Source organism: Echeneis naucrates, chromosome 17 (assembly GCF_900963305.1).
Source record: "Echeneis naucrates chromosome 17, fEcheNa1.1, whole genome shotgun sequence".
Lineage (NCBI taxonomy): Eukaryota > Metazoa > Chordata > Actinopteri > Carangiformes > Echeneidae > Echeneis > Echeneis naucrates.
In genome coordinates, this window is record NC_042527.1 from 20,511,215 (window position 1) to 20,537,685 (window position 26,471).

Genomic DNA, 26,471 nt, shown 5'->3' on the forward strand with positions numbered 1-26,471 from the left:
AATTCACAGAAAAGTCTTTTATTGTGAAAGGTTATCTGCTAAGCTCACCGTTTCTCGCCACAACATTAGACTGATGAAATCAGGAACCTGGTTATGAACAAAGAGGAGCCGGTCAGAAGCTGGTGGAGACCAAAATCGAGCTAAAAACACATACAGGGACAATTCTTCTTGCTGTTGTTGTTGTTTTGTTTTTTTTTTGTTGCTGCTGCACTGCAACTCGAGAAAACACACAAAACGCTATTCATTTATTTGACAACTCATGCGCTGCAAATCCTGTTCCAAGTGTTTCCAGGGGACAATAAAAAGTGATTGAACCAGGCTGAGACGCTCTCTGTGACTTCTGAAGGAAGAAAGGATTTAACGGGAGTGTCTTATCGCTTTTCTTAATTATCTTTTTTTTATTATCATTATTATTATTATCAGGCTCTTAGACTGCTGTGGACTAACCACGGCTGTCACAATATCAAAAACACGAAGGAGTTTCTGGAGGACATCGGGAAACAAAAGAACCCGTCCAGACCCGGCTTGTCATCGGGGAGACAGGGAAGATCAGAGTTCTTCCTCAGGAGAGGCAGAACCGAGCTGCTGATGCTGGCCAACACGGTGGTTTTGGTTTTACATTTGAACTCCATTTCTGAAAAAATTCTTATCATTTGTGTTTTTGAAGCACATTTGTTGGTACTTTCAGCGCACACGTTGTCAAACTGATGGAGCTCTTCTGTCTGATTGTGTGTGTTTCCTGAAGCATCACTGTGTTGAGCTCTTTAAGCTTACATGAAATTACAGTCTGGTTTTGTTTTCATCCAACATCGCCAAGTTCACGTTTCTGAAGTTCAACGTTAACAAAGCTAATTTCTGAACCCCCCCCCCAAAAAAAAAAGGTAGTTAAGCAGCATTGAAAGCGACAGAGAAGTCCGAGATGGGAAAAAGAAAACATCAGCACTCTTTGAATTTACTGTTTTGTAAACACAGGGCGAGATATTTTATTGATCGGTGAACAGTTTGCGTTACAAGGCCACATTTTCATGCACGTAGTTTTATTGTTGGGAAAAGAAGAGGATGTGCTTTGTGAGGCAATAGATTTGTGGAAATGGAGTGTTGTGTTGCCGCCAAATGCGTTTCAGCCATGTTAGCTCTAATCTGTAATCAGGATCTGTCATGTCGGTTTGTTGTCCTGCTCCTGGCACAGTAAAACAGCTGGAAGATGGTATCAGGGGTTTCCCCCCAGTGAAGGGCACAATGGAAGATAAGAAGTTGTAAAAGGGCGTAAACAGAACTGATCCTACGATGAGACATTTCCACTCTGAGACGTCAACGCTTCAGTCCACAGATGAGTAGAATCGATGGCAAAGCCCGCCGAAGCCGCTCCGGCAGCATAAGTTGGTCCAGCTGTCTGCGAGGACACTTTATGTTGGGTTTTACTTCAATTTGCCACTCGTCAGGAAATCGCTGCTAAATCTGTTTTGACACCTTGTTGAAACTGCTTTCAGACATCAGTGGTTGTACTATTGATTTGATTAGTGCGAGTGCTTCCCTTAATTTAATAAAAGGAGAGCGTTCTGTCACAAGGTGTGCTCAAAAGCAAAACGATTGGGTCTGTTGGTGTTGGCTCAATCGGTATCTCACCAAAATCAAGCTCCAGATCCAGCAGCTGTTTTCAGCCGTAGAACTGGTGTTTTAACGCTTTCAACAGTATTTGATACTACAATGCCAGTTAACTGTTGATCCGGTGATGATTTTAACCGCTGCTCCCAGCTGGACGCTCAGAGAGCCCCCAACGAGACGCAGTCTCCACATAATGAGCTTGGGAAACATCACTCATCCCACACCCTTCAAAAACAGACGGGTCTGACAGCTCCGGAGCGACGCAGGCATCAGCTCTGTCAGGCCGTCGGCGGCCGTCGTCCACGTACCAGCAAACGCTCGCTGACGGATACCGAATGAAAAGCTCTCTTCTGTTTTTTTTTTTGTTTTTTTTTTGGACCAAAACGACAGCTCATTCAGCCGCGGACCCACCAAACTGATGTCCTTTGTGCAGTGCAACATACTTTGGATTCCTGTGACCCGGCCTCCTGCCCCCGCTCGTCTTGTCTTCTGGGATGGCACCCAAGACAAAAGAGCCATCATCTTCATGATACGGTAGCCCCTCGGCCCCGATGCCCCCTGGGACATAAATCTTCGACATACAGTAAGCAAGAATAACATCTGGGCTGACTGACAGACGGACCGTAATGAGGTATTACACGCAGTTTGCACCACGGCAGACAAGCTTTAACGGAAAGTCTGCACAGCTGAGGCCTGAGGACGACGACGTGAGGCCACTTTTACAGAAAACAGGAGGAAAACGTCCAAACAGCACTGACCATGATTAATTAGACTTAACTGATGCTCTTTATTTCAAGGCTTCAAACACAAAACAATCCCGAAGTTCAGAAACCGCCTGTCACCTCTGTGGCTTATTTTTCTGTTTGTTTTAGCTTTAACTCAAAGCACAAAACAAACTCATAAACGACGGTGCTGTCTTTTCTTCTTCCAGCCAGCTTTCCTTCCTTCTTTTCTCTTTTGTGTCCATATTTTCCCTTTTCAGGGGCCCGAGCAGTGAATGGCGCCGCATCACTATTGTTTTTTTTTCCTTGTCATTACGAGAATTATTGTTATTCTCTGCAAAAAATTTGGACTGGCAGGTCGGCTGCAAATTGCACTACAAATGACACAAACTGTCCCACAGGTGGCGCTATAATAATGTAAATGTTCTGAAATCTTATAGTTGGAAACAATAGACACACACATGCATGCACATAAACACACAAATATACACAAACACACACGTCCTTGTATATAAATCCATATTCCTACTACATCACTTCGTGAACACACAGTTGAAGCCCACAACTTTTCCTCTTCATGTTCTGTTTTCCTACAGCACAGACAGAGACAGACACACACACACACACACACACACAGACACACACTCTGTCTTGTACTAGTAGCTAAGATCACTTCACAGGCTGGAAAATGGCCTGACAGTGGAGGCCGATGTAACTGTCTTCCCCCTGCAGTCGGAGAGAGGAGCATGAAACAATTCTCCTGACAGTCTCACCACCAGCTGCTCCGAGTCTGTGAGCTCCGTCTCAGCGGCCCAATTGCACCCCAAGAGCTTTAAGAAACCGTGTACCGACTGCCGTCACCCCACCTCCAACTGCTCTGGCTGGAAAATCTGCCAGGCAGCCAATTGTTTTCGATATGCAAAACGTTTTCCCGACATCTTGTGAAAATAATTGTGCGACTCTCCATTGGAACGCAGCAGCTCTGGTCCATCATGGAAATATATCTGAAAGAGGACAGTCTGAATTCTGGACCTCAGACCGATCAGCCTTGTTGGTCCAGCTCTTCCCTCAGATGCTGGTCTGGATTCAGATTTCGGTCAACACCTTGAACTGGTTTTTGTTCCTGAATGCTAACATCAGGGAATACTGTTTCCACAAAGACCTGGACTTGGTCTGAGCCATCTCTAAATGTAACAGAACTTGGCAGGAAAAAACAAACAAACAACAACAAAAAAAAAAAACATTCACGGTTATGTTTACGCTATCAGCTGATCTCGGAGCTACAGACTCTTTTCAACAGCTCGATCTGACCGGTGCTCAGACCGTTCAGAGCGGTGACATTTTGAAGGAGCCAAGTTTTGTCCAGAAGCGCAGAGAAACGTTTTCTGTTTTCCTGCCTCATGCAAACATCAAATGGAGTCTTTTCTGCAGCAGGTTGGTGTGATTGGACAGACGGACGGGCGGATGGATCCCCTTCAGCCATCACCTTTATCAGCTATCTTTCTCTGCTCTGAGGAAAACGCCTGAGAGCGCCACAAAATAAATTGAGGGTTATTTTCCTCAGAGATGCAGACTGAGGGGAAGGTGATAACAATGACTCTTTCTCACATCATTAGAGCCGATTTTACATCTCCTTGTGAGTCCCAGTGGATTGTTTTCTTTTCTTCCTTTGACAAACACACATTTAACAGACGAAGCCCCACCGAAACAGACCTGCAGCCAACAGGGAGGTTGGAAAAGCAACTTTCCTACCAGAACATTTAGGATGTTTCTCACCTGCAGCTCTTTACAGGTTCAGCTTCATTTAAGTCATCGTTGGTTTCTTTGAACAATGCCAAAGCAGGCACAGCCTTTAAATTAGCCTCAGCGGAAGCTCCGATCAGGCTTCGTACATACTGATGTCCTTCCGTAAGCTTTTCAGCCTCGTATCTGGACTCATCTCCACGGAGCGCCCTAATAACCCCACGTGGCTGCAAAAGCCTCCAGATTGAATTCCCATCAATTCCCATTCTCTCTGTCCCATTTCCTGTCTCGCCAGCCAAATAATAAAGGCATGAAGAAAGTGTATTTAAAAACAGACGACCGTTCAGGAACACCAGACATACGTATGCCTCTTTAAACAGGAAATAGCTTCATCCACTCTGCGGGTAATACCATGAACAAAGAACAACAACGGTGGAAAACTAAGTATTACCAGAGTTAGAGGATTTAATGGCACAACAGCTGCTAGCAAAGACAACAAGGTCAGCAGCGCTCGTAATTCATTATCCACGATGCTTTCACCGCTGGTCGTCGAGGCTGACGCTCTTTGCTTTCTCTCCTGTAGACGGCTGACGTGACGGGAGCGTGAAGAATCAGCCAAGGACACGTTGTGACTAATAAGGCAGCAATCAGGAAGCGAACACGGTCGGCTGCATCGTTAGTCTGAAAAGATGGAGGTGTGAAGATGATGTTTATATTTTGGGCGGAGATGAGAGCGTTTGGCTGGAATAAGTTAACGGGGAACATTTTCCGTTTTTGGTCATGTGGTGTCTGTTGATCTGCTGCCTGAATTTAGATAAATAAATAATATCAGAAGTGCAGATATTGATGACACATGAGAGGAAAACACAAACCTGACAGTATGATTAACACAGTGCTGGAAATAATCCGATCCAATTATCAGACGTTTGGTCTTAATCTGCTTCTAATGTGTCGGTGACCGTCCACCCTGCACACAAACCCACAAACACACACATACCGTTCATACACAGCTGCCAGAGTTTTTTAGTGTGTGTGTGTGTGGGTGTGTGCTTACAGTGTGTTGCCCAGATTAGCTTGTTAAAATAGAGCAGCAGCAGTAGCCTGCACTGTGCTTTAAAGCCACGAAAAGGCAGCTGATCAAGGTGAATGCTACGCTTGTCGTCTCGCCTCTCCCTCACATTCAATCACCCACACGTCCGCCTCCTGCCTGCCTGCCAGTGTGCGCATTGGTGTGTGTGTGTGTGTGTGTGTGTGTGTGTGTGAGAGGGACTGATGGCATGTTTGAGGCAGTATATGCGGAACAAGTACCAGTTCATGTGTGCAGGAGTTGAGAGTTGATTAGGACACGTGTGGCGGTTGAAGTTTAGTATACGTGTCCATGACTGTGCGCCTGAGTGTGTGCTTTCTTTGAAATAGTGTGTGTTGTTTTTCTGCACATATTTTCATGTTGGCGTTGAGCTCTGTGGCCCTTTGATATTCACAAAAAGGACCGATATGTGAAGCTGACAGTGAAAGAGGAGGTTCAGTTCTCTCACGGCGCGTTCTGAGCTGAAAGGAAACAAAACCTTGAGTTTAAATGAGCAGCAGCTATAAACGGTGTCCGAGGTTGAAGAGACGGTTTTATGCTGAACTTCCCTCAAATGTAACTTGATGTTGATGTTTTTGGTTCCCACAGAAAACCATTCAGGAATTTTTGCATAATAAACAACAAACAACATTCATCAGAGACCAGTCCTCCAAAATCTGAACCAGCTCTCTCTAAACCAGAACCAGTCCTCCAAACCGGACCAGCCCTCCGACCTGACGCCCCCGGCGTCTTGAGCCTTGGTTGTCATGGATACGATAATAACAGACATGGTTTCAGTTGTAGGTCTGTGTGTCCCTGTTTCATTACTATGAACACACACACACACACTCTGTAGTTTATTTTGAACCAATCCCAAACACACCGTTGCTGCTGCCAGAAGGAACCGATGTGGATTAATCCACCGCTGAAAATAGTCCCCGACAAATTCCCTCATGTTTTAGAAATGTTTGTGTCCAGAATCAAACGAACGAGTCTCCTCTGAAACATTTCCGTCTTTTGAGTCACAGTTGTGGTACGGAAGTCAGAATGTTGATGAAAACACACTGTTGGTGTCGGTCTGTTTTGCGTTATTGTTTAGAGGGCCAGCTAAGACAGAGACTGCACCTGTACAGACAGAGGCTGAAAAGTGTATTGAAGTCTGTGGGAAAACGTCCTTTAGTTTCATGTCTTCCTTCTGGCTCTAGAAACCAAAATATTGGTCACCGATGGATGGAAGTTTGAAGGATAGAAAAATGAAAAGGAATCAGCAGGAGCTGTGTGAATCAGAAATTATAATTATTTTCTACTTCTCGATTTGATGGGGGACTTCATATGTTTCATGTAACTTCATATGCCTATAAATCAAATATTTTATGATCCTGGCACATGGTGGGACACTGCAGGAGGGAAATTAGAGCGTCTCTATGTTTTGTAATTCTGGATTAAAGTGCCTCTTTTATTCACATCCGGTGATTCACAGAAAGAAGTCGTATCAAAATGTCCTCCATTAAATCTTTGAGGAAAAATCTGAACGGAAATAAAAAAGAGACACAAGTTCATTATTATCATTATTATAGGAAATCCTTGATCACCTAATTCTGATCTGAATGTGGGAACACAATCCAGCGGAATATCTCCCCTTCTAATTTACTAATACCTTAACTACGACCTTCCTGCTATAATGCGTGTTTAAATTCATCAGCGGAGCCCGGCGCCGGCATTAATGCACCGTGCAAAAGCTAGCGTGGTGCCATTAGCTGCACTTGGCAAGGCTGCAAACAGCCGGGCGTGGAATATTAAATACATATGACCCGGAGAGCACGTCTTACAAAATGGCAGCGACCCTGCCTGAGGGGAGCGTTGTTACTGCAGGCAGAAGGATTCTCTGCAACACCCATTTAGTCTCCATTCATCAAAGTCATTTCTTGTTTTGCCAAACACCAGGAAATCAGGGGCGAGGTCACAATTTTCACAACAGGAGGGAATGAAAGCCGGGGGACGGGGGGTATAAAAAGTAGAACAGCAGCATAAAAAAAAAAAGCAAAAATAAAAATCCTGCATAATTATTCATCATTAGCTGCACCCATCGGTCCAGACCCATGTCATCGTCATGACAACAACCCCCCAGGGCCCACCCCACCACATACTCCTTTCTCACCTCCCACCGCATCCCACCCGCCCCTCAAATGTGCAGCTCCAGTGGGACGACCTCCTGCCTAAACATGGCTGCCGGGCGTTTCAGTGGTGCACCTCCTCGCCGCCGCTCACACACTGAGAGCCGTCTCTGATCACTTCGCTTCGTGATTTAAACCTCCAAAGCCCACCACGGCGTGTGCACCTCCAAATATCACGCTGTCCTCAGAGCAAAAGACGTTTCGCTTTTTTCAGGAGCCCCGATTTGTCGTGTGTGATGCTGATCTCAGTGGACAAACTCATGAATGTGGTTGTCGGTGATATCTACAGTCACGTCTCTGCTCCTATTGGCTCCGGTGGGTGATGTCACAACCAATGAGCGTGCCTAGCTGCCGGTTCATTATTGTGTTATGTTAAAGAGAACTTTTTGATCAACTCCTCGTTGACAACCTTACTGAAGATCACTGTGTTTAAAATGAAAAAAGAATAAAATGAACTCTGCAGAAGAAAGAGAAACGACATCAAACCTCAGCCGCTGTGTGAAGTTTGTGATATGAAGGAAGTCGACGTGTGTTCAGAGGGCACGCACGCAGGGAGAGTTTCTGCGGTGGAATGAATGTTTGTTACATAGAAATTGCATCATGAAGTCAGGATGTGACTTGTGAGTGAATGTGTGTCGGATGACTGGGAGGCCTGACAACGAAAACCACCAATCAACCGATTAAATGCAGCATTAACACGGCTAAATCCTCGGCAGCCTGGATCTCAGAGAAAACGCGAAGAGTGCTGCTTCTGATAAGCTTGATGAAAATTGCCTGCACTTCACCGGGACTCGCTGGACGTTTCAAATTTTTATTTACTCGGGATGTTTTCAAGTGTTGATGTCGATGTCAGATTGATGTGGAATTGGTCAAGATGAATGGAAATCAAAAACGAGTTTAAATCAAGAGGAAAGAATTTACATTAACAAGGAGAAGCTTGTTTTACGTAGCTTCTCCAAATAAACTGTTATGGACACAAAACTGAAATTCACACGGTTCAGTGAAAAATAACTCCTGGCTTTCTGGATGGAAACGCATCAACTGAAACCAAAAATGGAGGGTAAAATAAAAGGTGCTGATGAAATGCATCATGGGAAACTAATGATCCAGCATTTGTTTCAGATTTTTTTCTTTACATTTCCAATGTATGTTAACGGAGACGAAGGTGGTGTTGACAAATAGGAAGTAATTATTTATTACCAAACAAGATAGTGTCTAAAAATGGGAATAGAAATGTGTTCAAAATCACAAAACATCAAGTAATGTGATGAAAACAAAAGCCAAAGCTCTGGAGACAACAGTTTGTTCTGATCGTTGTGTGTTAAGTGTCACTGCATCAATAGTGAGTTTGTGTGATTCAAAAACAGACTCTGCCGTTTCATCCCGGAGCAGAACCTCTCACTGGGAATCCCCCGGTTTCCTGATCTGGCCGTCTGCTCGGCTGAAAGCAGGACCGGTGGCAGCGAGCCAGGATGGCAGCGTTGCCCTCCTTCTCCTCACCCGCCCGGCGCTGACACCAAGCTCATGGTGCCCTCGCCGCCTCCTGACTTAAGGTAACGGCTCCAATTTCACACTTTAATTATGGCTAATCTGAGGAAACCGAGCCAATGCTAATGAGACGGCGCGTGCTGGCGGCCAAGCTCTCGCCGGGAGAAAAGAGTCTGGACAAGGTGGCGAGGATTTACGGCCTGAGTAATGTGGTGTGACCCCCGTTCGAGGAGGGGCGGGAGACGGGAGCTGCAAATACAATGTCAACTTTAAAGAAAATAAAATAAGAGAAGGTTACAGACGACAAGTTCTGATGACCTGTGAGCTTTGAAATGTCCCACACTCTGACAGCATGGATGAATATTTTACTGCAAGCAGACAAATGATGTTTATTATTGTCTGAAACACAAACCCTTTCCTGCCTTCTTAGTTTGAGGCGCTCTGGGTTATACAGTCTTTGACTCTTTGACTTATTGTGAACTTGTATGATCTGTGGTTACGACTCTTTCTTGCTGCTGAAGGTTTTCAGAGTTTGTGTGTTACCACATTCTTCTCCGTCTCCATACTTGTGTACGTGCAACTCAACTTTAATTTAAAGGCATCAAGATTATTTTTCCTGCTTTATCTTTTTCGATCTGTTGGGCTCTACAGTATATACTAAGTCTTACCACAGCAGCGAGTGTGCGTATGACTGTTTGCAGTATGTTTGAACCTACTGATCCCAAAAATCCCAAAGTTCATGATCTGGAGTGTTGAAGTTTCACATCAACTCCTGTCTTTGTGTCATCTTCAGATGCAGTAAAGAACTTCCTAAAACTCTGAACACACCTGATCTGGACTATGAGTGACTTACATGTTACCCTTTCATTCATTTTTGAAACTAAATAAAAATGTGTGTATGTGTGTATATACATGAAAAAGAAAAAATGTCATCGTATTTAAAAAAAAAAAATTTTTTTTAAGTATGCAGTTTTGTTTTTTGTTTTTTTTGTTATGTTTTTAAATTGTATTCCTGGTCATTTCTAGCTCCACTTCCCATGAAATTGAGATCAAAAATTGCTGCGATGAAACGAAAAGGTTGTGCCGTTAGCTTGAGTCAGCGCCTCACCTTTTTCACACATTAAAACAAGTAGAAGTAATTCATTTGTTGTTTTTTTTACAGTATTACGGTACAAGATAAACAAGAAGCATCTCCACAGCCCTCTATTTTCACTGCAGTGGATGCTCTGATTAACTTTCCATCATGGTGTTTTTCTAATTGATTGGCGATCAGCCGCTCGTGACAGACACCTCCAAGACAGGTATTCATCCAATACACTCGGCGTCACTCTCATTTCATGGTGGGTGCATGTTAGACACTGGGTGGTTATAAGTATTATCAAAACACAGACAATTTAATTACCCCCCCCCCCTCAGTGTTGACAAAGCCAAGGCAAACTCTGTCAGGGCCTGAGATTTCAGGCAGCTGTCTTCGATGTCCTCTGAGAGAACACAGATAAAATTCCATCAACATTCATGTCTTTTTTTTTATTATTTGTGCTCTTTTTCTAAAAATGGATGAAATGATCAATTTGCAGAAATCTAAAATCAGGTATTATCTTTTATCTGTTCTTCTCTTTTTGTGTGTGGTTTCGCTTTAAGGTAGAGATGATTGCAGTGTTTGGGGGGTGGTGGTGGCTTAAAAGCAGTGGCACTGGTCTGGAAAACAATGCAATCTTTTCAAAGTATTCATCACCTGATAAAAGCAGCCAAGGTCAGAGCTATGGGAGATTGTTCGATCGAAAACATTATTTGTGCGGTGGCTTGTTTGCCTGGAGAGCACTTTTAAAAGAGCAAAGACTGCTGGGGAACAGCAGTAGCTGTGATTGAACTGCAATAATGTCTGGTCCATTAAACTTTCTTAAAAATTTTGTGTAGCAAACGGACGATGAGTTTATCATCACTTTCCTGCTCCTGGTCTTTCATGGCTCACTGTGAACTCGCTAATGAAGCCAAATATACACAAAAGCCGGTGGATGCTTTTGTTAACACTCCCGTCTGTTGGTGTTTGCAAAAAGCTAAAACTGGATTAGATAGGAGCCGAATGTACACCCACTTTCGGCCGGTTCCTGTTCCACCAGGGTCCGTCTGAGAAGTTAAACTTTTAGAAGTAAGTGACTCAACGCTTTGAAGCTATCAAAGGTCCCGTATTGTCTAAAAGTAGACCTCCATCTGCTCTCTGATTCTAAACCAGGTCTAGGTTCTATATTAATCCAGTGAAAGTATCAAAGCCCTCAGTCCAAAGAGAAATGCTCACTGCCTGGATTCAGAAACCTTTAAAACCAGCAGTCAGGACTTCTGGAACTTTGTGTGCCCACCCTGAGCCACACCCCAAACCCAAATCCAAACCCACTAGGATCCAGATCTTCACACAATCACTCAGAAAAGAAGAGATGCTAAACTGCACTGAGACGGTTTTTCACTCTTAAACCCAAAATATGTAACTTCTTCACGTTCTTATTATGGATATATATTTTTAAAAAAGCCAGGTGATCTCCTCTTTCAGATGAATCCAGACTTTAACTCCCCAAATAGTGCATATTTTCTGCTTACTTCTACTTCAGCTCGACCTGCTCCACCTTACAGGACGTCTAACTGTGGATCAGGTCAGACCTACTGCGGCGACACACAGTCGTCATCAGCATAGAAAAGCATTTCCTACGGCTTGTGATCGGCACAGACACACCGGCGCTAACAGTGAAATGATGGTGGGGCATTAACCCCTGCTAATTGCTCAGCACACATCTCATGCTGCGACTGAGAACAGCTACATTAGCCAACAGGAGGAAGACAAACAACTGTAATACGAATTAAATAGTCCATTATATGCACAAGGAACAACCCAATGGTGAGCAGCGACAGAACAAATGAGTAGTACGGTTTGCTGCTGCGACTGTAAATGGGAATAAACAACAGCACGGAGGGAAATTAATTCTAAACCATTTGCACAATTATCTCATCAAACAGCGCAGTCAGGTCGATGGCTAATCAAAGCAGAAAGGATCTTGAAGCTTTAGGTTTGTGTGTCAGTCAAACATGTGGCACACAAATTATCATCCAGTCAGAAACGGGCTTAAAAATATAAAGTGTCGAAAAGTTTTGTGAGCATTATTTTTGTAATTAAACATGAACATAAACACGCTCAAGGTGAAGCCTCTTCAGGAGCACTCAGATCTGTTTCCATGACGGGACAGCACATCACACAAAACTGTTGAAAGCTCTTAAAAGGTAATGTCAAACTAATATTTTATTTTCCAAAGCCATTCATTTTGTAAACCAAATCCTGAAGAGTGATGTGATTGAAAACGAACCCAAACTATTAACCTTGGACTGTTTTGTTAAACTTTACCATTAAAATTTACGTTCAGAATCATAATTCAGGTAACAATGTGAGGGAAATGAAAACTAAGGGACACAACACAATTTGTGATTCTGTTTTATCATTTAATTGTATACATTTTAACCACCGTGCCTTTCTGATCATTACTGATTCATTAGGCCTCATAATGTTCCCACAGCTGCTGCAGCACCAGTTGTGAGCAGTCAAACGGATTCTTTACCCGTAGCAGATAACAAAAGCCTCTGAGCGCGTGCAGTGACGGCTGGCAGAGGAGACGAGCCGCTCAGTACGACACCGTCAGTGACCTTTGAGTCCCGGCGGCTCTCAGCAGGATTTTCTACTGCAGGCATGTCATGTTTCTACTGTTGCGTCCAGTTCAGTCTGGAGCAAAATGTAAATGTGAGGATGAATCACTCTGCTGTGAGTTCTGCGTCAGAGGCTTTATGTGCCACGCACCACCTTTCCTTTTTTTTTTTTTCCCTCCAGACTGACGGCTTATTTTTTCCGGTCTGGTCGCAGGAAGGGAGTCTCCGGATGAAAATGTTCAACGTCAGAAATGTAAATTTGACCATTTTCAATCACACGACCAGCCAGCTACTGCAAGAGAATGAAAATACTGGCCGACAGCGTTGAATTATCGGAGGCAAAAAACAATCCAGAGGTGTGAATAAAAAAAAAAAAACATAACTGAACAGCTATGAAATGCAGATAATCAAGTCTGTTTAGGTGTTAGAACTTTCCTGTTGTTTTCTGACCTTCGCTTCGCCTTTCCAGATTAAAACGTAGCTGCTTTTCCTTTCAGAGCTGCACACATTTCCTTGATATAACGCTTGCACATCCCCAGAGATCCCCCAGAGTCCTTTTGTTGGGAGACGACCGGGTCAGGTACGGTGCCGGTGTTTTGTCAGTTCTCTGTGCCAGAACAGTTTGTGTCTGAGTTGTGGGCACACGGAAACTTAATCGCCAATGAGTAGGAGGAACGCTCCCGAAACGTCTGATATTCACCTTCACCTGCTTCTGTGGCACAAAGAAGACGTCTTAGTTGGCTGAGATCCTGCACTTGATTTTACTACCTTTAAGGATATTATTCATTTGATGTGATGGACCAACCTGCTCTGAACTCTGTCCTGATTGTGGCGTACAGTCTGTCAATCACATCGTAGCCACACCCCCTAATCCATCCCCTGCTTTCTGGTCTACTTTCCTCTAAATAGATCGTCATTTAAAAAAACGAGCATCACGTTTTACGGAAGACTTGAAACTTTTCCTGAAAATAGTTGACTGCTTTGTGAGAGTCGGAATGATCAGCGACTGTCTGGAACTGTTTTTACGAGACTGCTGACGGTTCAGTTCGAGGTGAAAATACGGCGCCTTCACGATGGCACGTTGTGGCATGATATGATTATGTGTTACATTAAAACACCACATGGACATTAACAAACGTTTCTGTGAGGGGAGAGATTTACATAGTCTGAATAGAGTTTACACAGAAATTGTCTTAATCATTAATTAGAGCTTGTACAAAAATCTAAATAAGTTCAAAAAGCAGATTTGGATGGGCCTATTCAAATTCAGATTTATTCAGTGACACAAAAACGCAGAAAGGCAGCAAATGTCTGATAAATAACAAACAATTCATCAATAAACAATAAAAAGGGAGTCGATTAAAGAGACCAGAGTTCTGGTTTGAGGAGTGTTGTACATTTGTAACGCTGCGTTCACACAGACACAATTTATTTATAGTCTGTTTATTCCTCTGCAGGTTTGTATGTATTTCTGTGGATGTGACTGAAATGTATGTGATTATGTAGATGTTCACCCGTTCTGTATTCCCTCGGGCGCCGCTCTGCACGCCACCTGCACACACACACACACACACACACACACACACACACACCACACCACAGCTGTACAAACAGATCAGCCCACCACTGCACATCAGCTCTGTCTGTCTGTCAGCTGCAGCACTGCACATCAGCCAGGCCCCGAGACACGTTCTGCTAACACCACGGAGGGAGGCAGATATTGTGGGGAGCTCGTAATGGTCGCTGAGGTGGGCGGGGGTAATCACGGCCGAGCCCGCGGCCCCTGACAGACCTCTGCGCGCCCACCTGGGGAGCGTCTCGGAGGCAGCCTGTCAGTGTCCACAGACGAGCAGCCAGCCTCCCAGCTAACAGAAACCTTTAGCTGCAGATGCCACACAGTGTGTGGTGCCGCCGTTGCCATCACCAGGAGGAGAAGGGACTTGGGGGAAGGCAGATGTGCCGAGGAGGAGACGCTAACAACAACCAAACACTTTTCAGAAATAGGCCATAATGTACGTTTTCTCTGAAACCTGTTACATGCTGTTCAGAAAGAGATTTATTTTCAATTATTCTTGAATTGGCCTTTAAGTTGCTCTGAAGTTGGAAAAATCTCTTTATGCCAGCGTCATATATTCTCTGTCTGCATCATCCAGCATCTCTCTGAAGTTTGGTTTATTTAAGAATTACAAAGCTGAACTCAAAAGTTGAACCGCTGACTCTCTCTGTATTAGCTATACAGGTAATTGTGAAAAAGGTCGACGACGGCTGGAGATGCAGTTGATAGTCCACGTCATCGATGACGCAGGAATGTGACGCAGGACAGCTGTGATCTACTCCCACATGAAAGTCGCAGTTTGTGGTGATTTCATCATCACTGATTGTTTGTTGCTGTTTTTTTTTTTCCGTTGACTACAGTGACACACATCATTTGATGTTGAGGAGAAATTCATTTGAAACCAAATCAGCATGTTCTCAAAAACCCAACCAGGTACTTTTGATGACATCATTGCTACAATAGTAACCATGGTGACGGAGATGAGTGCACGTGTCGGCCCCTGCCTCGGCGGGGTCGCTACTTCGAACTGAGGGAAGAGGCCGGAGGAACCTCCAGCTGAAAATCTGTAGAAACATCTTGAATGGAGAATTTTCTTTTGCCAGATGACTGTTTCTGACACACACACACGTCCTGATCTTCCTCTACATTTGCTGATATTGTTTATGTTAACGAGTGAGTGGACGACACTGCCTGCCAACTATCATACCAAGATGCCACTGGCTAATCAGGCGTGAGAAGTAGTTAATGAGACGGGCCGTTTCGGAGCATCGGGCCATTTGCTCGTTGATGTGTACAGACAACAGCACTGCAGTGTGTCCTCCACTCCAAATTACAGCCTGGTCTTCACATTAGACTGAGCCTACAGGTGCTTAATACCAGGCTTGGTGCTGCTGTCGTTACACGCTGCCGAGCCTTGTTTTGCTCATGCGGAACCTCTCGGGAGCTCTTTCTGTCCGAGGCAACAAGAGATCTGGATGGTTGAGATGGATTGAAATTCTGGGCTTTCACTTCCTTCCCTTTCCAGATGACCTCCACTGTACCTAACAGCCTATTTAGCACCTGGGGATAAACACTGAGGGGGTGTGAGCCTTGTATGCCAGCTGTCTGTAGTACCACGCTGCTTGCCAGGAAGCCCAGCGGGCGTCCACAGCCCCGTGAGCAGCCTGCCAGTCTGCAGAAATCCAGCTTACAGTCGGAACAAGGAGCACAGAGACCAACCGGGCCCAGGTACGACGCAGACACTCCTGGAGATAACGGCTCCTCTTAAAAGGTGTATGTGTCGCATTTTGAATTTGATTTCTAATAAAGCCACAGTTGGGCAGACGGTTCGCCTCCAGCACTCTCTCTCTTCAGATTTTACTATGCCAGCCATTATTTTGGGAGAGAAATCAAAAACGGCAGAGAAACTCGTGGCCTCAGTGGTGTCAGTCAAAAGCTACTGAAGCATCACGTCTTTTTCTGAACCAGCCCATCTGTGTTTTAGGGCCGGCTCAGCACCTAAAATGATCCATCTTTACACTTTATTCTCACCCCCCGATAACTGATTACATAAACTACATAAAATGGTGGACCACAGGGTGCTAATTCTAGTGTCCACTCAGACCTTTGAGATCTGCCATCAACAGTTGGTTTCTGTTGAGCATCTTGTTGCCAATAGCAACCACGACAAGTCCAGTTCTACGGCTGGTAAATCCACCATTTTGTCAAAATTCTGGATCATTATCTGCGTTCACTCCATTCTGCTGGGGTTAAGTTTTTGTTTTTTTTTTTGGAGTGTGTCCTGAACAGGCTTTTTGTCTAACTCACTGTCTTATGTTGTATTCATGCTGCCACGATCGCAGACAAAAAGGAAGAGAGTGATTGATTGATTATCCCAATCAGTGTCTTTGCAAACAGGCTAATGTTGAACTAAATATATTTTCCTTAAAAATGTGGTAGAAAAGCTTTGGAAATATCAACAAGGTCCTCTGACTCTATTCTTTACACACTCATAAAGCCACACTAATTATGTAATCGCAGGGGTCGTCATTAAATGATCAGAAAATTTTGAACTCTCTGAAAAGAATGACTTTTTTAAATCTATAAATCAGTAGAGGGAAATATTGTTGCAGCGCTGATCAGCGGCGGCTGTCACAGTTAATGACTCATAATATAACCTTCTTACACTGCTCTAAATCGGGCGGACAGCATATTGTCAAGGAGCGGCAGAATGTTATTAGAATACAAACACTTTTGAAAAAGTTTGAAATTTCAGGTAATCTGGACCTCGATCTGCCTCTGCATCGAAAAGATGAGACTGCAAATGTGACACAACCGCTGCGGATGGACAGCAAACTGCCGTCCGTAACCAGATAGACCACACAGCCTGACAGACACCTGGGATATATCCCAGCATGCATCTGGCCCTTAGGGCCCCCGTGGTGAGCTGTTATTACCATATCAAAGGCCATTCGGGCGCCGTGTCTCGGCCGCAGAGAAAAAGAAGAGCCAGCACTTCAACAGCCTCTCGATTCAATTTTTCACATGGAGCCATTTGAATATGTATGGAAGGAGGTGCAGATGGAAGCACAAGCATCCCCACACACACACACTCAGGTGCACTTTCACGCTAACACACAGGGGACACAGCGTATGCACGTATGTATACAAGCTTGTACGTGCGCCATTGTTCTGCTCGTCTATGATTTATTTCCCTCTTTGTGATGAAAATTACAGGTGGAACAGGGCGCCGCGGCGAACAGACAACCTTGATCCAGTCTGTGTGTGTGTGTGTGTGTTTGTCTACTTCATGAATATTCTCATTCAAATCCAGCTCTGTTTTCAGGCACCTGGGTAGGCAGCAAACAACAATACTGTGTCATTACGACCGATGCTATCACTCTGCTCTCCCCCACAACCAGAGAAACCGCAGACAAGAATACACTGTGAGTGAAATCATTATGGAAGCCGCTCAATGTGGCTCAGTGGGCAGAGTGAGACAACAAACAACGCTGCCGGGTGAGAAATTCTGTTCCATAAGAGCCCCAGCAATATTGTGAAATGAGGATGAATTCTGAAATCCAGATTATCTCTTGTGGAAACGGATTATGCAGAGATTACATTCCATCACTACGCACTGGATAATGTGACAAAAGCACAAATTGGACTGAGAGTTTTTATCTGTTTGTAGCATGAAAAGATTAGTGAACAGTTGTGTTTAAACAAGTGAAACTGTTTTAGCTTGTTGAGTTTACACTACAGCAGCTTTATCCAAGGTTAGGACCGGACTGAGGTCCGGTTCGAGGATCAAAAGGGTCGGATTAGTTGCCCTCCATGTCGAGCTTTACAGCATTTTAGGCTTTAGAACCCGAAACTGAGACATAAAACAGGACGTTGTTCCAACTTATCACATTTATAGAAACGAAAACAGATCTTTTGACAGGATGTGAACTTCAAGTCAGCGGTTTTATATGCTGGACCATCCAGTCGAACTAACCTCCTGCCTTCGAGTGTCTGAAGGTCAGAGACTTAAAGGAGATGGGAACAAAAGGAAAAAGGGTCAAATGGGAGCATCCCAGCCGGGATCAGATGGATCTGTCAGATCCGACTGATCTGTTATTGAAACAAACGAAGCGTCATACCTCAGTGGCTACTTCTCAGCATCTTCTAAAACAACAAATCGGAGTTTAGAGACATTTCAACTCAACTTGACCACGTCTACTTGCTTTTCATACCAGGTATCAGACCATCTGTGACACCAAACACACAAAGGTCTGCATGTCCTCAGTTTGTCGAGGGAGTTTCCATCCTGAGCAGAAATGTATCAGTCAGCAGCCTGCGGCGCTTTTAATCTTTTGGTGCTCCCTTGAGACCTCGATGTAGGTGATACCCCCCCCCAAAAAAAAAGCCTTAAGATGTGCGGCAGAATAAAAAGGGTCACGCTGACATGGAGCCAGTAGTGCTAACTTCTTCTTCTTGGCTTTACCACCTTGGACGTCACAGGCGATGCTGCCTTGTGGACGCTCAGAGAAGTCTCGTATTTTTGGGACAAATGTCTTCGTTGAAGCGTGCCGGTTGAATTTACATCCAGCTGGAGAAACGCAGCAGATCCTGGACCGTGAGATCGTCCAATGCCTGCTAGCTAAAAGCCTTTTGTAATCTCCAATCCGAAGCAGAGATGCTCTGCTGATATCTGAACTGACGGGGACCTCCTTTCAGGCTCAAAGACAGTTTTAACCAACACAAACTTGGCGGCAGTTGATTCCTCTGACGAGTTCAAATTCTCGACGGTGGAATAAACCTGAAGCCGCCGGCTTTCCTGAGCAAACGTGAGCGTTCGAGCTGCTCCGTATTCTTGTGTGGTGACTTTTTTAAGTGGTGATGGAAAAGTGTGCTGCACTGCTGCACTTTTTTATTCTTCCTTCTGTTTCATCAGCTCCTTCCTTCCTCCCTGCCTCCCTCTATTTGTGAAATGGCTCTTTCCGACAGACAGATTGGATGCGCCTTGATTTGCGGTGAACAAAGCGAGCTGGTCAGGGTGGAGGGGGATTAGTGCCACTCCAGGACAATTATAATCTGGTTGCTGCCACGGCAACCTTATCTCCTTCCTCCCTCCCAACACACACACTCTCTCTCTTAATTGGACTCAAGTCTCGGTGTAGAAACCGCGGTGCAGATTTTTTTCCCCGTGGCCTCGATGAGGCCGTGTTCAATCGTCAAGCCCCTGTGAGGTAACGGCGGTCAGCCTGGAGGAAAATGAAGGCGACCTGAAGTCATTAAACAAGCAGCAGCGTGTCGTGTGAACCTTTTAAGGAACTTAAAGGAGGACGTTTGGGATTTTAATGAAGGCTTGTAATCTATCAAAGCCACCAAGTCTTCACTGTGGAAAGAATGAAATTAAAAAAATTATCTGCTGGTCCGCCTGTCGCACTGCTGTTGGCCGTTTAATATTATTTAATATCACACATCTAATCAAAATGTCTTCTCCCTAGTGTTCAAAATACCTTTTGATATTGTGCTTACCACTCTGATACGTACACATATATACATTTAATGGAACGAGCTCTCTTTGTTATCCATCATTATTTATATCGTAATATATTCTATTTTGTTGCTCATACTTGAAACTGAATTGATACCAGAGATAATACCTACAGCTCAGAACTGGATTAGGGAACCAGTTCAGTCAATCCAACTGCATCCTTATACCATTTAAATTAATATTTGGAATCAGCTCCCATCACTTTCTTTCTTCCTTGGAGCAGCACAAAAGGTTGTGCTGAACTCTTTTCCCGTTTTAAATACAAGATCTTCTCTTTGACAGATTCTTTTAGCATAGTTATTATTTATTTCTTTGTTTTGTTTCTGCTGGAGAATTTTAAAGCTCTTTGAAATGCTGCTGTCCTGAAACTGTGTAGGAGCAGGACTACAGTTCACAATGTACAATGATTGAGATTATAGATGGCTGATTCAAAAAGCAGAGAATCAGACAACCCAGCAATCTGACAGTTGTGGTTCTCAATTACTGTCAAAGCCGTTTAATTTGAGATTCAAGTGTTGAACAGGTTTTTAAAATGAATGTTGAATGAACTGATTTTTCAACCGGTGGATTTCTCTGACAGATGAGATTTGTTTTGAGATCTAACACATCCTGCTCCCTTTATGTTTTCTTTTCTTTTTCTTTTTTATCTTTGCATTTTCCCAGATTGATTCAAGTGTCTGTCCTTTATTCAGAAAATTGCCTGCAATTAAGAGAGCAGATATCTCCTCCAAAATTTCATTGTATCTCGGTACAATGACAGTAAAGCTCTGCTTACTGAAGTTGCATTTGCTGTCTTGAATTTGGGATAAAAGATAAAATAAATTACTGCCTCCATTTCTCAGAAACACGCTGCGTGAGAAATTAGGAAGTTTGGTCACGACGCCTCGACTCTCTCAGAGAGGGTTGGAGTGGACACGCTGGAGCCTTGCTGAAAGAAATTTATATAAATAGATATCCGTCTATCGAAAAGGAAGGTGACTCCTGTCTGGATATTTTTATTTTTACATGTGTTGCAGCTTTCGGGATTAAAAAGTAATTTTCTGTTGCCTGCTGTCAATGCTTCACCGAACCTCTGAAATCTCAGGAAGTTAATGGAGACGGAAACACAGGAACGGAGAGGCGGAGGTCTTCACTGGTCCGTCAAACTCTAGAACCCGAGACACGACTTTGGATCTGTTTGGACTCGGATCCGCATTCACTCGGGCCAGGCTTTCTTGGCAAAGTAAACAGGTCATATAAATGACGGCCAGGCACTGGAGAAGTTTATTTATATGACACACGAAGTTTGGTTCTGATGACTTCAACTTCTACACTTACAGGTATTTTTGGATTCAGACAAACGACAAGTCCTCTAAATGAATGCCTCGCCATCACTGGCTTGTACATCAGCTAGCTATAAGCATCCCGTGATTTTAAAACTGAGGACTCAGCATTGGGTGGTACTGTCTGTCAAGCCCCGCCCCCTAAATGGCGCATCATTTAAAAAAATTATCATGTTGTGTTGAAGACTGTAAACGAAAGACTGGGACATTTTCCCATAGACTTCAACACTATCTGACATCTTTTCACCACCTGATCATCATCAAACAGTGAAAGTCTGTAATCTACATCAGTAAAATCCAGATGATAGCAATCGTCATGAATATTGTCTGAAACTTAACATATTTCCTGCTCATCATCGCAAACGACTGATTTTTTGCGTTGTGAGCAATCGTGATCGTGTGCCGCCGCTTCCTCCATCATGGTTAAGCTGTCGCTCTCCCCCCGTGTAATTCCTCAGCTGGAGTGTCAGGTCAACAAAATTCCTACAACCTCACAGTAATTTATGTTCTGCTTTACCGTCCGACTGTTTTGTCGTTATTGGTTTTACGGAGCACTATTTTTCCACATTACCTTTGCCGCTGCAACAACATAATTCCCCCCACGGGGATCAATAAATTTTCAGGTTATCTTCGTTTCAGATACACGCAGGCATCGATGAGAAGATGAGAATTCATTTGTCTGCCTGCCAAATAAACACTCAAAGCTGCAGGCCTGCTCGAAATTTCCTCAGAGTTGATCTGGGAAACAAATGGTCTGCTCTGCATTCTTCAGAAACTAACTTTTCTTTTTTTGTGTGTGTGTGTGTATTTTTGACCTGTCAGCAGTGATGTAGTATGCTAATATTCTTATTTTACAGTGTATGATAAAACTATAATAAGCACCGTATGGGGTGATGATGGATGTCGTGTTGCAGGTTGAGAGTCTCAGACCGGTTTCTGCTTTCGCTCTATCTGGCAGCCCGTGATGGAGAGACTTTCTCTGCTCTCTCCGTCGCTCTCTTTTACTACAAAGGTTCAATTGGTCATATTTTGCTCCCGTTTGCAGCCGAGGTATCGATCACCGTGATAGACCCTCCATTCCACCCTCCCCCATTCTCCTCACTTCCCTCCCTCCCTCGCCCTTTTTTCCGCCCTCGCTGCTGCCACTTTGATAAGCGTTGTGAATGGTGCGCTGTCATCGGTACGGACTAACTCTGGGATCAATAGGAGAGCGCACACGCTCAGCAGCCTATTTACCACAGAGATGGTGGAGAATAGCAATGCTTGGAGAAGGAAACCAAAGAGGGAGCGAGGACGAGGTTGGTGCCAAACATTAATATTGTTTGGTGTCTTTTTTCTTGAGCATTTTTTTACAGTTAAAATTTTAATTGATGGTATAAACACAATTAACAACAGACAGGAAGAAATCCACACAAACTATCTATATGGGTTTCACCTTTTCTTAATGAGAATCTTAACTGCAATAACTGCATCTTCAACCTTTACAGAAGAAATTTGGATGAGATCTTTTTTGCCTCTGTGTACAAAGTCAGCTTCCTAACAATCGTCCAGAGCTTGGACCTCAGTGATAGTCTGAGAGCAAGGCCTCACCACCCGAAACCCAGTCTGGACCTCACGAATGCTCTGGATTCTTTGCAGCCCGGGTTCAAAGTCTGGTTGAAAACCTTCGATCCTTAACAATGGACAAAAACAAAACAGCAGTTCAAGCTGCCGTCTTCGTCAGAAACAAGCATCCTCTTTCAGAGTCGGAGTGGAAATAAGTGAGCCCAAATGAATGCAGCAAGTAAAGAAGGCAACAGCTAGCAACCACCGAGCGGTGGAACATCTCCGGAGTCTCGTCTGAACGGCTGTTAGACGTGAATCCTTAAAGTCACTGCTCCCCCCACCAAAAAAAAAAAAAAAAATTATAATAATAATAATTTCAAACTGCAAGAGACTGGCAGGAAACCAGGACTTCCAGAATCTGCACTCTCACACGTCTTGACATTTGAGTGCATCGTGCTTAAAGGCAAAGTTGAACAAAGATGCTTTGAAGGCAGATGGCACATTTTCTACATATTTCAGGCTAACTAGTTTAAGGTGATTCCTATTCTGTTTTATTGAATCTTTAAACGAATATTGATGCAGATTCATGTGATATTTTTTGATCATCTAAAACCTTGACTTGAATTCTGAAAAATTATTATTATCTGTACTCACGTCAGCAACTCCGGCCTCCAAGATGCTGAGCTTGGTTTCCTTCTCCAGAGCCGCTTTCTGCTGAACTACAGTCACAAAAAGAAGAGAAAAAGGAAGAAAGAAAACTGAAAACTGTACATCAGATATTTTCTCAGCTTGTATTAATATAATCAGACAGAGGAAAATCAGTCTCAGTGCATGAAGTTCAAACAAAAATCTATACAGAATCATAATGTAAGAAATTTTTCTTTTCTCTTCCACGTCTTGAATCATGAACTCTAAACCGGATGAACTTCTGATGGTGGAGTATCCACCCATGTGTGCACAGTAGCTAATCAATGGCACAAATTCCACCAAACCAGCATTTAAACTCTGCGCTCGACTGATCTGCAGAAAATCGATGCTTCCTGCTTCTTCCTGAGCTTTAAACACATCACATGTACACAGCAGGGCCTAAAAAAAGAAGCCCCAAATCTAAAATCAGCAACATTTTTAGATATTACAGTTTCTTTTTACTTTCATTATTATTTTTATGGCTTTAGAGGCTTCAACAGGCAGCACGCGAAATAAATTCTACATCATGAAGGTCTGAAGAGTCTTTAATCTGCCGACTGTAAACAGAAGATTGTCCAGTTAACATTCTCATCAGCTTCATCTGCACGTTGTGCTAATCTCATGTGCTATCACAGCAGACTCGGACGGTGGTGATGATGGACGACACCTCCACAAGTCCTTTGAATTGAGGCACAGAGCTTCGAACTTTAGGTTGAAGGTGGCCGTGTCATCCAGCGAGCTCTTCCCGAGACACAAGCGTTTGTCAAATTAGGCCGACAACACCTCCACGGGGCTCGACAATAAATGCCGCCGTTCCAAAACCAAATGAGCTATTACTGTAGCATATCTTCACTTCATGAAATATGAATTTTCAACCTGACCTGCCGCCGGGCAAATAATACAACAAATTTCCACAAAAACACAATTAAAGCCTTCACAGAGCCGTCTTTTTTCTCCGACTTAGAGAGGAAACAAATGGAAGGCTAAAATTGAAATTCACGGTGGAGCTCACATTAAAGCAGGAACAAAATGTTATGAAATAATAATAATAATTTTTCTCTTCTTTTTTTTAAGGCAACATAATCACATTCACTTTGCTTTGCATGTGAATACGCCGGTGTGGAGACAGAGAGCGGATCTCCTTTGTTGACACACCAGGCAGATGAAGGATATGCAAATAGCAAACCTTGACTCTGCTGAAGTCCTCATAATTCACCAGCAGCCTTTATAATTAGTCTTTCACTCGGTCGACGCTTAATTTGACAGTCAATTTATACTGCATGTTGTGTTTCCGCACACCTTGACCTCACACACTGTTGTTAAACTGCGTAACTCTGTACAACGGTCTAATGTGTCCAACACCTAGAAAATAAAAAACACATTGTTACTCAAGGTCCTACATTTTACACTTCCCTGTAGAACATTTCTTTGCAGTTTTACGAACCAAAAACCATCTCGACGTAGTTTCACATCTCCTCTCTGGAGCTTTACTAACGTCAGCCAATCAGAAGAGATGGGGATGGTAGGTCCAGGTGGGCGGGGCTTGGGGAGCATGGGTCTACTCAGCGGTGTCACATTTGTTGTGACATCACAAAGTTCCAGAAAGTCCCAACGTCTGGTTTCAAGGCTCAGTTTCTGAATCCAGACTGAGACCTTTGACTTCCACTGGATTAATCCAGACCCTGGACCGGGTTCAGAATCAGAGAGCACATGGAGGTTTGCCTTCAGACCATGTGGACAGCAGCACCAGTCCGCAGAGGGACTCTCATTTTAAGAACAGCCATTGATGTAATTTAACTGGCAGTAACACGACTTCTTTCAGGGCTGCAGCCACATGACGCTGCACTTCCAGCTTCTCTCACAGCTCTTATTACTCACATCTTTTTGACCAAGTTCTGCCCCTCACGCTTCCCTAAAGCACAACACACGGACTCTCCACCGGTCAGGTTATGCTCCGTGACGGTGAGCCGTGTTTGGCTTTGTGGGTTTTACGTTGTGTGCTTGTTCAGACAGATTTTCTGGTGAGACAGTGAATACTGTAACAACACTGCAATGCAGCGTATCTGAGAAGGTTTCCAGTTGTCAAAACTGAGGAAGAACTGAGGAAGACTCCAACGCTGTTTGTTCCTCAACAGAAACAACTGCAATCACCAATCATTTAGTTATAAAAAAAAAAAAAGTAAAAATGAAGGCGCCGATGTGACGCTGCCCATGAACCCAAAACTGGCTGTGTTCTTTTTTTCCTCAGACATCACACCTCCATGTGAAAAGCTTCATTTTGGGGGAGGTGATGATAAGGATGGAGGAGGATTGTTCAGAAGTCTCTGGAGCCACGAGTTCTGTCCTCTCAGAGTAAATAACATATTATTGCAGCTTTCATTTTCGAGATCAAATCACTTTTATTTGTTTCAATCGGATGCTGGCAATCCTTTTGTCTGCGCTATTTCTTAGAAATTGCAGCTATTGTCACTTTGAATGACGGCAGTATTGGTGTCGATGCATTGATTTCCCCAACATATTTTAAAGTATTAATTACCTTCAACAAAAACACGAGAAGAGGCAGAAAACAACTACAAACCTTGGGGCTGAACTAAAGACTGAACAACTGAGGACTTTTCAGTGTCTTTGGTAATTGGTGAGGCCAAAATTGTTTGAGTTGCATGCATGGAAACCAAATTTTCAGGAGAACCGCCTCCACGCACACTTTTAATTCCCGATAAAAATCAGAGGAAGAAGCCAGACGCAAACGTGAAAGCATTCAACATGATTTTTGTTGGGAGGGATTCAGAAGAGTGTGCAGCAACGCAGCCGGCGGTCCGGTTCCCCAGAGTGACTTGCCATGCGGCCGGCGAGCGTGACTCCATCAGAGGCGGGGAGCTCCCTCTAATTAGCCGACAGGTCTTTGGACCTCCCAACGCCGAGGCACCATATGTAGCCAAGACCCATCCAGACCATCCGTCGCTCTCCTGTCCTGCAGACTGCAAATGAGTACAAGTCGGATGAGAGCACCGCTCCTAAACGGGCAGGCCGAGGTGCCTCGTTAGTATCCCGGCAAGCTTTCACTCCAAAACCCAAATTGGATCCATTTTTAAGAAGCTGCTATGGGCTGGCCGTCGTGATCAGACCGACTGGCGACTTTTCTTCCAGCCTGCCTGGCAGTGCGGTGTGAAAATAAGCTGTAATGTGACAAAATGGGAATGAAGCAGCCACGGACTGCGGACTGAGAGCGAGCCGAGCAGAAATGATCTATACGCAGATTATTCTATTTTTTTCCATTTTCGGAATATTCCATCTTCCATTGTACTACTCAGATACATTTGAAAGGCAATGGAAAAAAATTGGGCCCGGAGGAAGTAACG

The 26,471-nt window shown here is 44.0% G+C and overlaps 1 protein-coding gene across 2 annotated transcripts in view; it reads right to left on the minus strand.

Moving 5' to 3' along the window:
• LOC115058016 (receptor-type tyrosine-protein phosphatase N2-like) overlaps positions 1-26,471 on the minus strand; it is a 148,492-nt gene that overhangs the window by 44,859 nt on the left and 77,162 nt on the right. For both annotated transcript variants that reach the window (XM_029525300.1, XM_029525299.1), the window contains exon 12: positions 23,080-23,144. In XM_029525300.1, the coding sequence (XP_029381160.1) occupies positions 23,080-23,144 (65 nt within the window). The remainder of the gene's footprint in view (positions 1-23,079; positions 23,145-26,471) is intronic.